Raw genomic sequence first — 12969 nt, 5'->3', positions numbered from 1 at the left:
CTTGGCAACTGGGCCACCTGCACCTGGGCTGCTGCAGGGGCTGATCTTTAAGCCTTGCAGCCTCCAAAGGCCCTGGGCTCTGCTTCCCAGCCTGCTCTGCACTGCCCTGAGCCCGCATTGTTCCAGAGACAAAAGCCAAGCCAGGGCATCCTCACCCTGCCCGCATTCCTGCTGCTGCCAGCGGCCACTGGCCCCTGGGCCCCACTCGGGTGGCAGCTGCAGGGACAGGGCAGCCTGTGCTGGGCAGGGGGCACGGGGCTTTGGGCCCTGGGGCTGCTGCTGCTACTTCTGCTGCTGCTGCTGGGGGCCAGGGCCCAACAGGGCCCCGAGCTCAGCCCCTGCCCGGCCAGCTGCCCCCAAAGCCCCACACTCCCCGAGCATCCCCATCACACCTGCCAGGGGAAATACCATGGGATTCAGGAACAAAATTCCCCATAGTGGCTAGACCAAGGGGTCCAAGGGGAAAGTCAGCACCAGCTGAGGTTTACAGCACCTTGACAAAGGTGGCTGCAGGGCAGGTGAGATCTCCAGGGCCTCTGGCAGGGCCTGCTCTGCACGTGAGCCTGTGCGGCTGCTCCCAGTGGGACACAGCACCGGGATCAGGCCAGCCCTCAGCCCCTCACAGCTGATCCCAACCAGCAGGCTCAGAAAGCATTTCCAGACCACCTCCTGCAGATATTTCAAAGGACTACTTGTCATTCAAGGAAGCCACCTTGCACATTTAGTTTTGGTGTCGTGGCATGAGGAGCCATGAAGGTGCCTCTCAATGTGCACTCAGGGCACTTCCACTGCAATAGCTCATGTTTGAACTGTGACTTTTTACCTAGTCTTATAAAGCACAAAACATTGTCAGAATGAAATCACTTGCCTGATATATTTGGATACTCTGGGGCATTCTGGTTTTGAAATCTTGTAGGACACTCCCATATTCCACAGGTATGCCTGGATAATGGCAAGAATCCTGAAAAAGAATTGAATTACTACTAAAAGTCACATTTTGAACATTACAATTAGAAAAGCCAACAATCAAAATCAAGCACAAAGTCTTTATACAGGAAATGCTTTCCAGGCTCAAACTAGAAAGGCCTAAAACAACAATCTGAAAACAATGTCGAGGTTTTAGGTGTCACTAAATAATATTTAAAACTATATTAGATTCAACAAATATACTTTTTAAAGTAAGTAACATCAAGTAGGAATGGACAGAAGAGCTTTGTTTTGAGGTCTGATCAAAAGTGGCTCAGAATCACTCCTGGTACTCAACAATTACCTGTAATGTTGATTTAGAGGAAAGAGCTCAAGGTAACAGAAGAAAAGTGTTAAAGGGATATTTTTCAGAAGAAAAGTGTTAAAGGGATATGTAAGAACATATTTAAGACAAAAATAAAAAAAATAAATTACCCTAGAATGTCTTGGCAAGTGAAACTTTAGTGTCCTCATCTCCCAGTCAACAGCTCATACAAGGAGGAGGGTTGGTTTAGTATCTACAGCTTTTTTCCAAAGCCTTTATTTCTATTTCATCTATTTGTGTTTTGAACTACAGAGTAAGATCTTTTGTATATTGCCTTTGGGTCTGGGAGCTTGGGAGCTTGCTGCTGGTATGTTGTTGCATTAATATAGCTGAAATATCTTTTAAAGCCTTATGTCCAAGGTAAAGATATCTGAGCATCTAAAAGTTAAATGGGCATCTCTCCATCAGCCTCTTTTGGAGTTAAACACTTAGGTTATTGAGTAGCTCCAAACACCATAGACAATGATTTAGCACACTGCACAAATTGCAAGCGCTAACATATGGCAAGAACACCCCTTTTATTTGCTTGCACAAGAGCAGGCATGGGCAACACCTGGTTTGCTCAGCCTGGAGGAGAGTCAAGGGAGACCTCACTGAGGTCTTCAACATCCTCACAAGGGAAAGTGGAGGGGCAGGTATCGGCCTCTTCACTCTGCTGCCCACTGAGAGCACTGGAGGAGATGAAGTCGGGAGGGGAGAGTTTTAGGTTGCACATCAGGAAGAGATTTTTCACCCGGAGGGTGTTTGAGCACTGGAACAAGCTCCCCAGAGCAGTGGTCACAGCTCCTAGCTTGAGTTCGAAAAGCATTTGGACAATGCTATCAGGCACATGGTGGGACTCCTGTGCTGTCCTGTGCAGGGCCAGGAGTGGGACTCCATGGTCCTGATGGGTCTCCTGTAACTCAGTACATTCCATGATTTTATGAACTAATTTACCATTGTCTTCAATGACTGCGATACTTCCAGGAAAAATCTGTAGAAGAAACTGACCATCAAAATTTTCTTATAGTCTACATTTTCATCACCAGCTGAGCCTGGAAGAGCAATTTCCTTAAGGACAAGTCTGCATGCTTCATCCAACATTTGTTCATTCCAGTGTCTGTCAGGAAGAATAATAGATACAATCAGACCAGGACTAATAAAAAATAAATACCAATTGCAGTAATTTATGTGTACCATCGACCACAGACACTCCTGATCACAATTAAGTTAAAATATTGATTCTAATAATGTCTGCAATTTTTAAAATGGTGTAGATCAATCTTGCTCACAGAGCTGAACTCCCATAAGCAAACGGAATTAAGTGCTATGCCAGCATTTTTAAATAAACAAATACACAAATAAACCCTATTACAGCTTTAAAGCTGCTTTAGCAGTCTTACTGATTCTCACCATATTGCAGATACTGTCCCATATTTGAAAAAAAGTAGATATAGATGCAAAATGTAGATACTTTCAAGGGATCTAATTAGCTGTTACATTTTCTGAAAGCACCTTCTTCTTCAAGTAACTCAACACAGTTAATTCTGTATAGTTACACAGCTACAGATACCAAAATATTAAGTCTGTTAGACTAAATTTAATAATGTTAAGCATCAAAAACATCAACTAAAGAAACAGTTGCATATTAAATAGCAAAAAAAGGCCACGGGGGTTTCATTTAGTGTTATTTTTATGCTGCTTGAATTTGCAATTTTTTTCCTCCAAAACTTTGAAAAGTGCTGCAAAGTGAGAAGGAAAGTCAGGGACTAATTCCAGAGATTATTGAGACCTTGTACATGAAGATATGTTGAAAAGGTGAAGACTTGACTTGTGCTTCTAACTTTATTTGGCACATCTAATGTTCTCAAACTTGGTATTTTTAGAGACAAACTGAAGGACTCAAGAACACTGATAAGAGGATTATCAAATGTATGGGGTACAGAGTAATTTATTCATCCTTGGGTTTAGGTGCACAACTGACTGATGTATACCTCACCCACTTATCTCACAGGCCATCTCTTATCTCTCTGCATAATTCACACTGGAGTTGAGCTTCATGTGCAAACTCCAAAATGTAACAATCCTGAAAAGTCATCATTAAGGCTTGATCATTCACTTGAACATACAAGGCATCAGTCAGGTAAATGAAATCTTTCTGTACTTTCATGTCCCAAGGAACATGAACCTGAGCTCTCAAAGTCCCTTTGCTCAGAGACACACAAGACAAAGAAATTTTACCTTCCAGTAAGGGTCCAACAAGTTTGTTTTGCACAGACTGTTGTTGAGCCAGCACCTCCATAGAAAATGCTTAGATCCTTTATCATGTCTGTACCTTCTTCAAAAAGGACCCTCATCCCAGCATTGGTTATCGGAAGAGCATTTTCCCGTCTTGGTGCTCGTCGAAATGCAGAGACGTACTCCCCCTGAGCAAGATTACAGAAATGCAGACATGTAAGTATCTGAAAGTAGATTTTGTTATTGTGCTATGTGAAGCAAGAGAACAGAAAATTAAGAGCACAAATTCAACTTCCTGAGGATTCAAGACCATGCATTTTCTCCTCTTGACCTTTCAGTAGATTTAGCATCTTTGATTTTCTAGCAGCTCGTACACAATCCTCCATCACCTACACAGTTCAGATGACCTAGATTTTTTCATGGTAGATAACAGCAAGACAGGGATTTTGTGGAACTGTATTTATAACAAGACCATAAGTTTAGAGGCTTCAAGGTATTGCCAAACTTCAGTATTCATATAAGATAACCCATAATTCTCTTCTAAGATCCCATATCCACTCTTGCAAATCCAGTATCAGTTAAAGACTATTATTCAGTTCAGCAACATTTATGGAACCACCATATGCACATATCCAATCTTATCCCATTTTAAGGAAAAATCCTCAGGAGATGACAATGCTTTGCCAATTTGATGCCAGTCATATCACAGGTGTGCAGTCTGCTTTGGTGAGCACAATGGCAACTTGTCCAAGACCCCTTTCCACAGGGGATCTAGACAACTGCTATTTCCCTCATCATTTTAGGGCAAACTTTTTTCTGAATATTACTCTTTATGTAGCATTGCCAGCTACCTGCTGAGTTGTGTTTTTGGCTGAAACTGGGAGATACTATGGCACTGAAATGAATAAATGTAAGGAATTCAGAAAGTGAGCAGTAACAGTGCTAGTTCAAACAGATGGATTATGCCCCTTCTTGCTCTTTATTTCATAGTCTTTAATTCTGCATAAAGCAAATCTAAATAAACTAATAACTTACCTTCCTAGAATAGGGAATATGGATAGAGACTAAGATCTCTTCTGGTGTAATGGTATTGTTACCAACTCCATCTGCAAAAATATCACTCACAGAAATCTGTCGCCTTTGTCCTAAAAAAAAAAAAACAAAAAACTCAAATCCAGAAAATTCCCTACAATTGTGCAATTAACACAATATCAATAGTATTTTAATTAGCAAGAAATACCTGCTGCCTTCCTGAATAAATAAACACTACAGAGCTTACATAAAAAACTGTCAGTGATATGTTCCATAAATTCAAATGGTTGCTCCATCTTCCATAACATCATAATACCAGATTCCTAAAAAAAGTACTCAGAGGTCAATCCCCATTCTATAATCCTCCCTTCCAATACTGCCATGATGATTCCACCCTCAACCCTATCAACTTATTCCAGATCTCTGCAGCTGCTGTCATAACTACCTTTCAGTCTAAAACATACAAAATGAGGAAGCAAACTGAGAGGTAAAGAACTGCTGCAAAAGTAGAATGTTATTAGGAGGGTGGGGCTTTTGTTGTTTAGGTTTTGGGTTCATTTCTTCTTTTCTTTTTTTGCTTTTCCCCTGAGATTCTGAGCATTTCCAGGAGTCCAGAAAGAAATAAATGCTATTGCTCTTTCCTTTCTCTTTTTGGTATTTTATTCTGAAAGTGAACATATTTGTTATTCTGTGATGGATATTATGAAAGATAAAATTCTCAGAAGGAAGATGACAAAATTCTGCAAGGAACCTAAATCTCTAAGAGCCCTTTGAACATTTAAATGCTACAGAGACAGGCTATCTCCTCCTACCTTTTGAAGCCAGATTGAGCATGCAGTTGCTGGCTGCCAGAACAGGATTCAAGTCTGATGTTGATTTTCTATTTATGATGTTTCCACCAAATGACTTGAAAAAATAAAGAAGTTTATGTTACTTTTCTCGGTAATCATCATATTAAGTGACAATATGAGATGCAAATTATATGTACGTTAATACATATTGAAAGCTACAAAAAGAGGTATTGATAGAAAATTCATGGCAAAATCAAAATTAAAAATGCAAGTTCTACATGTGGTCAGGACCAATTTCACATTTGTTACAATTTTTTCAAATAGTAATTGTAAGTAATTCCCAACATACAGCAACATTTCTTATCTGTTCTCCGCCCAGAGTTCTCAATTGCTGCAAGACAGCACAGAAAACCCTTGTCTTCTCTTCAGGGAACTTGGCAATTGCATTTGTCAAGATGTCTTTCACTAGAGAGAGGCTGCAGGCAGCTCCCAGAGTTAACCCTGTAACCAAAAGATTATGAAAGTGTAACATGTGCATTGCTTTATTGCCTGGGTTTTAAAGTGTCTTCAGACTGAAGAGTTAGGACAGCTCATGGGAGCTAAGGCAGATAAAAGGAGAGGAGCCTTTGCATTTTAAAGGAACTGGAACCTTTATTTCAGGAGACTGAGGGTAAAATCCCTAGAAATTATGAAATAGAACTAATACCTCACCTCCTCTGCTGAAAGGGAAATCCCTTCTGTGCTTCCAGCTGCACATCCCAGCTGCTTCCCTTACACCTTGCTTTGACTGAGTAAAAATTTAGGAGACATCACACAAAGGTGAGTCAGCTTCAAAACGCTTTCAAAAGACTTCCTATTCCAAAGCATGACTTCCATCCTAATTTCATCTTCCTTTGCATATGTACATGCTAGTTATTCTTCTAACATGGGGGTAGGTAGCATTGGCAGCAAAAACCCAAATAGTCCTAACAATGAAGACAGTATCATTTTTCCCACTAGAAAGAGAACTCATATGCATTTACTTCGGAAGTTTTTTTTGTAAGATTATACTTCTGATTTTTTTTGTAAATGGTACACAGTTCCCTTCTATTAAAAATAATTATTTACATAATAAATGAATGTTTTCAATGAATACTGGGATTCAATTAAATGTATAAATGAAAACAGAAATAAATTTAATGCATTTTAATTAAGCAAAGCAATATTAAATTTTGTGTATTTAAAAGAAAAATTTAATCAAAACATATTTTGCATTTAAATCTGATGAAAGAGAGGAAATGCTATTTCTGGCTGGCAAACTAAACTGCATATCTCTTGTTTAGGACTAGTAAGTCTCACCTTCAAATACCTAGGTTTTATTTACACACTTTAAAGAAGGAGTAAGAATTCTCCCAGCTTTTTTCAATTCCTAGCTACTTTTCAGCAAAGAATAAATTAGTCTTTGAATAGAACTGGATGGCTGACCAGAAATAAAATAGATATTCTAAATGCAACGACAGAACTATCAAACACAGCTTATCACTTAAGAAAAAAGTGCCTTTCGGGCATATAGCAAATAATTAATCAGATATGACTTTCCTTAAAAATTTGGCTATAAGCTAGTACAATGTAATTTTTATTCAACTACTTCAGACTATTATACTAAGCTGAGACCTGTTCTGGTTGTAGTTCTAATCCACCAGAAATTATTTAAAACCCAAAACCTAGTCTAACTAAAAAAATCTCCACGCTTAGTATAAACATGTAAGTTGAGGTACAACATTTTTAACCCATTATAATTAATGTTGTTATGATTGAGAACAAGATCAGTCAATGCATATCAGTGATGCCAGTTTAATCACAGCCTTTTTTCTAATGTAACCAAGCATGCCACATGCTAACTCTCCCTGTGGTTCTGTAAGGATCTCTCTGCTATTCAGCAGTCACAGAGCAAATCCTGCATGACTGACCACCAGAACCAGTATTGCCAGAATAATCATCCTTGCACTAAGGCCCAAGATAATATTGCTGGTCAGCTCTGCACTGAGTCAGGAAGCCAAAACCCTCCTGCACTGTGTTTGGCAACAGCCCCTTGACCTGGGAAACAGCCAAGCACGCTTAGGGAATGAGTTGCTCAGCACTCTGGAATGGTGCAGCATTCCTTACTGCAAAGAAATCTTCTATTTTGGAAAAAAGTAATGTTTACTGACCATCATTTGTGTATTTCAGCACATTCAGATCAGGGATCCTTGCAGGAACAATAAGAACTGGATGGAACACACCTCTGAACTTCATGTCAGGTCCTACAAGACAGGAATAGACGCAGACAAAAAGCTTTTCCATAACGACAGCTCCCACATACTGGAACGTAAGCTTAGGGATGAAGATGCAAAAAGAACCACAAACGTAGCCCCGGTCCTCTCATGCACACTGGAACTAAAGCAACAGGAGCTGTTCTGATCACATACATACCCACACTGGTGTTCCCAACCACAAGAGGTGCTTTAGGGTAGGTGGCTTTCAGATCCAGCAGTTCATCCAAGCTTACAGGAGAAATCCATGTTACTCGCTCCCCACGAAAAACCAGAGTTCTTTTTGGTTGATTTTCTGCCATTCTCTGATGGAGAAACATGGCAGATTTAAATATTTAGACATACAGACAGAAGTGAGGCCTAATAGACAATAGACTGAAAGTCAAAAATGTTCTTAAACAACAGCAATTCTACACAGTCCTTTAAAATTGGATAAAAAGGGGACAGAAATGTTATGCTGGCTAATGTTTGCACAATGATGAAAGTCGAGACTGTGTGGGTGAAAGGTCTTCAAGTAATTCCAGTGGGCTTATAAACAAGAATGATAATAAACAGTCCCCTAGCAAAAGATGTAGGGATAGATCCTGCAATTGCTAAAACTGTTAAAAAAGTGATGAAAAAATACTTAGTAGTAGTTCTTGGAGAGCACCAATGGCACTGACAGCAGCATCCCCTTCTAGATTATGCATACACTTAAGTGTCTCCGGCTGTTCTAGCACTGATCACTTGGAAATAGCTTGTGAACCAGTGCTGGTACAAACACACAGTAAAGAACTCCTGTCCTGCAGTCATCAATCTTTCTCCAGAAGCAGTCAGCTAACTACAGAATCTGGCTTTGAATCTCTACAATGGTAATAAAGTAAAACAAACAGCATTCAGTTTTTCTAGGGCAAATACTGCTGTCAATAATTAAGGATGCCTAACGCTTTCAATTCCAGCTGTTTATATCTTCGGCATGCCTTAATCACAGGGGCTAAACACTCTCTGATCTGGGCGGCCATCTGAGAACAGACTAACACAACTATTAAGCCACAAAACTGTTTTCCGATGTTAAAAATTGTTTGCTATTCAGTTTGCTGTGAAGTATTTTTATCTTCAGCTGCTGGACTGAAAATTCAGTTTAAGTTGCTTCTTTACCTTCTCACCTGACATCTAACTCTGCAGCTTCATTTTCCCAATATGACTTTTTTTTGGTATGCGAATATTCAATAAGCTTACTGGGCAAAAAAACAACAAGGAGTATAACAACATTAAAACGTTCTGACATGTCTTCTGATGAATTACTGCTAAGCAGGACTTAAGAATTAATTCTGAACAGAGCAACAAATAGTCTACAAGCAGCAAAAGGTACCATTAGTTCTGGAGGGAAGATAAGCTCCTGGGTGGGATCTAAGGGCTGGAATTCATCTGCTGAAAACAGGCTGGTGGACACCTTAAAAAGAAGACAAGCAAAGACCAAGAATCTTCTCTCATCATTAATTTCACAAAACAATATTAAAAGAAAAAGCAAAGCCAAACCAATAGACTGCCACTGAAGTTAGTAAAAAATGTAGTAATTTCATTATCATTTGGATTTGTTTTTAAATCACCATGCATCATTTGGAGGTGCTGAGGTGAAAGAAGTGTTCATAATATTTTCTTAAATGCTACTGCTAACACAAATGACAGTGCAGAAGCAAGCAACTGAAGGACTAAGGACAGGCTTCCTGTAGTTCTACTATAACAAAGTAGCTTCATGCCAACCTAAAGTACTGAAAACCCAAAGAGGTAGATCAGCTATTACTGAAAGAAAATTAAGAACAAGGTGAAATACTTGTATGGATAAGAGGTTTCACATAAAATCACAATCATAGCTCTAATTTTTTAGAGTGTATCAATTCTCCAGAGTCAAGTCAGCAGTTTTCCTAAGATACCAGTACTCAGAGCATCACTGATCATTGATTTAAGCAAATTTCACATATGCCCTAATGTCTTTCACAATGTAATTCTCACTGTACTGGTAAAGCTCAGACTATTAATAGTACTGACCCTGAAGAGCTGTTCAAATCTCAGCTCTGGAGACCCAAACTACCTTATACCAATTATCTGACCACAGATAGTGCTATCAGAGCCCCCCCATACAAATTCACACATAGAATCCTCAATTTTTCAAAATATTTCCAAATTTCTCACGAGGAATAATAAAATATCATATTTATCAAATACTATATGCAATATTCTTTCTCTAAGTTTTATATTGAAGCAGGATCAGTAGTATATTTAAAACTTTACCTTCTCTTCATTGTCAAACAAATTATCTTCCTGATCCAAGCAACATTTTCCATTTGCTTTTCTTTGACAACAAATGGATTCCTAAGATACGAAAATCCCATTAGTGACATACTGCCCAGAATGGCAATGAGTTAAAGCTCATAAGATAAGAGTGACTCTATATTTCAATAAAGTTCTAGATGAAGTTTATTAACAAGCTGAATTAGAAGGATTAAGTGTTAAAGGAATGATATTAAAAAATTATTTTAAGTCATCAAATGTTGACATCCTTAATACAAAATAATTCCCACTGTGTAGAATTCTTTTGACATTGTGAGAGCAGATGTAGATGGTCTGTATTGTTTCCTTTACCAACTGTTCACTCCCATTTCTCCTTGGTAGGTTTCTGACACATTGCAGTGCGTGATAAATTCTAAGAACGTGGACTGAAATTCTGCTTTTATTCATGCCAGTACTAACTCACAGTAAACCACATGGAGTTACTTCAGATTACTCCTCATAATCCAGGCTAGACACCATGTTCACTTCTGTTTATCAATTTTTCTAAGGGGTTTTTTACATCATTTACTCAGAATGACACCTTTAAACAGAGGGTCAGTGAAAATCTTGATGGCCTGTATATGCATATACACTGATGCCCCCAATCTAGCACTCCTATCACCAGTACTTCTTACCTTACAGAAGGTTTTACAGGCATCTAAGATTGGCCTGTATCCAGTACAGCGGCACAAGTTCCCTGAAGGAAGGAAATCAGTCAGAAAAGGTTTTGCTCTAAAGATGTGGCTTTAGAACGTCATATGTTTATGTGAGTTTTGTGTTTTTTAAGCTCAAGGAGAAGTGTCAGCTCTCAAAAATAAAAAACAGAACAGTGACACAAGACTTAGGACCTTGCAGCTCCTGACAAAAAATGCTGTTGTTTCAAGGGGTGTATGAAATAGTTGAGATCTGCACTACAGTGAATGCTGGCTCCAGGTCAGCAGGAGAATAAGAGATTGTACAGTATTTTTTACCCACTCAAAATATTGTTCTCTTTCCCCCTGACTTTTTTTCTAGAAGTGAAGGAAACTAACGTTACACCTTTAAACTCACCACACAGCAACAGGAAATGTCCTTGGCTCCACTGTGGCTCTAGAGCACAACAGATGACAGAAGGCTATTTTACCTACAATAAATGCTCACACTTTCCCTTACTGAAGATAAGGCCAAGAGATGCAGACTATCTGTTTTAATCCTACTGCAAAGGGCCTGTCCTGCAAGGTTTATGACATTCTCAACACCAGGCATAAAGGGACCTTGGAGACGCTCACATGCAGCTGCTTCTCCAATATGACATAATTTTTGCACATCTGATTTTAAGCATTTCAAAAGACACATATGGGGATGTTTTGAGCACCTGAAACAGTCCACAGCTCTGTGTTTCATTTTCCAGGATAAAAGAATGACAGGGAATACAAGGCCTCCATCCAGCAGCAACTCTTCTAGAAAGCACAGCTTGTAAGAGTACATCCTCCATGCATGCAGACATGTATACTCACACAGACAAGCACTCACAAAGCACCTGAAGAAATGCTTCAGGAACACACCTGCAAACTAAAAAGTGGCAATATTTACCAGCCAGAGCTGCAATCATCTGCTCTGAAGTTGGTTCTGGGTGGTTTCTTAGCAAAGTGTATATGGACATCACCATTCCAGGTGTGCAGAACCCACACTGGGAGCCATGGCACGTGGCAAGTCTTTCCTGAAACGAAATACCACAAACAACACTCCTTCCAGCACTCATCTCCATTCTAATGAATGCTCTCTTAAATAGGTGATGCCATACAAAATGTTGCCTTGGTAATAAACCAGACTTTTTAAGTAAAACATTTAAAACAATATCAAATGCAAATAATTATTTTGGGTGTGATGTTGATGCACATGTTACTAAAGAAGCTAAGTAACCTTCAGCAGACTTCTGTCTTTTTTGCACTTATACTAAAACATGAACCAAAGGGACACTGTCCAAGATGTGTCATTAGCCCAAAGAGAGCAAAGCCTGACCCACTCCAACAATCATCACGTATCAACTACTTGATCAGACTGTCAATATTAAAGTAAGTTCCATCATCAGCCTTGATCAATCAACCACCAGAAAACAACCCTGCCCTCTGTTGTCACTTAGCAGGGAAAACAACAATCTTATTAAATTTCCATGCCCTAAAAGCACTGTCACTAAATTCATTCCATACAAAAAAGAAATTAGTAATCTTCCTATATAGTGATACTGCACTCTCACCTGAACTGGATGAATCCTGGTTTTGGCACTTCCAATACCTTCCACTGTAGTCACTGCTGCACCATAAAAGGAGCAAATGGGAAGCAAACATGCATTGGCTGAATAGTGTCTTTGGAACATAAAGGGGAATAAAGAACATGAGTATTATTTAATAAACAAATCTGAGTATTATTTTTCGGTCAATCAAGACATAGCTCATACTTACATACAAAGCAGCCACTATTAACATTTGGAATGAGAAGTGATCACTTTTTAGCTGTCTCTTGACCCCCATATAAAAGCATATCTATAAGGACAATTCAATGGAATTTACATCTTCCTTAATACCTCAGTCTTTTCTAATTGCCCTCTCGTCTCTCTTGCCCACAAGGAATCTGTCAACTGTATTTTGAAGAAGAAAGGTAGGGAAAGGAAGATTGCTGTAGTCATCAGAAGAAAGTAAAGAATTACTGCTGCAAACTTATAATCAAAATTCCGATCCACAGGAAATTCTGATGTAAAATAGATACCATTGTTCCTATTTAGGAACAATGTTGCAGCATAAGCCACAGCATACCTTGCAGTTGAGAAGGCCATGATCCACAGAGTATCATCAAACAATTGAGAAAGCTTCAACTCACAGAGTAACATCATACCACTTCAGAAGGCTTCAGGAGTATGCCCATACAGAGTAACATTATGTCACTTCAGAAGGCTGCAAGTGTCTGCCCTTCTTGCTCTTTAGCCCAGCCTTTTATACCTTCATGTTGATGCATTGCACCTGTGTGCCCTCTGTTCCCTTTGGTGATTGGTCAGTGCCCC

At 39.3% G+C, this 12969-nt stretch overlaps 1 protein-coding gene across 1 annotated transcript; it reads right to left on the bottom strand.

Moving 5' to 3' along the window:
* Positions 1-3507: 3507 nt before the first annotated feature.
* Positions 3508-12744, bottom strand: LOC128949212 (aldehyde oxidase 1-like). Its single transcript, XM_054294066.1, has 12 exons — positions 12725-12744; positions 12169-12277; positions 11505-11631; positions 10568-10629; positions 9894-9974; positions 8974-9054; positions 7783-7927; positions 7521-7613; positions 5681-5832; positions 5353-5446; positions 4544-4653; positions 3508-3696 (listed from the first exon to the last, which is right to left on the bottom strand). The coding sequence occupies exons 1-12, from the start codon at positions 12742-12744 to the stop codon at positions 3508-3510; spliced, it is 1263 nt and encodes a 420-aa protein (XP_054150041.1).
* Positions 12745-12969: the final 225 nt, after the last annotated feature.

This window comes from Melozone crissalis, unplaced genomic scaffold (genome assembly GCF_028551555.1).
Source record: "Melozone crissalis strain CALT ecotype California unplaced genomic scaffold, PUWL_Pcris_2 ptg000202l_1, whole genome shotgun sequence".
Lineage (NCBI taxonomy): Eukaryota > Metazoa > Chordata > Aves > Passeriformes > Passerellidae > Melozone > Melozone crissalis.
Note: the sequence above shows the minus strand (reverse complement) of the source record. Positions and strands in the feature narration are given on the sequence as shown.

Excerpts from the sequence above, each read along its gene's own strand:
- LOC128949212 (XM_054294066.1), bottom strand. The coding sequence starts at position 12,744 with ATGGCCTTCTCAACTGCAAG. Across the intron at positions 10,630-11,504 it reads GATGATTGCAGCTCTGGCTG|GGAACTTGTGCCGCTGTACT; the intron begins GTAAATATTGCC and ends TCCTTCCTTCAG. Across the intron at positions 7,928-8,973 it reads TCTTCCCTCCAGAACTAATG|AGAATGGCAGAAAATCAACC; the intron begins GTACCTTTTGCT and ends TTTCTCCATCAG.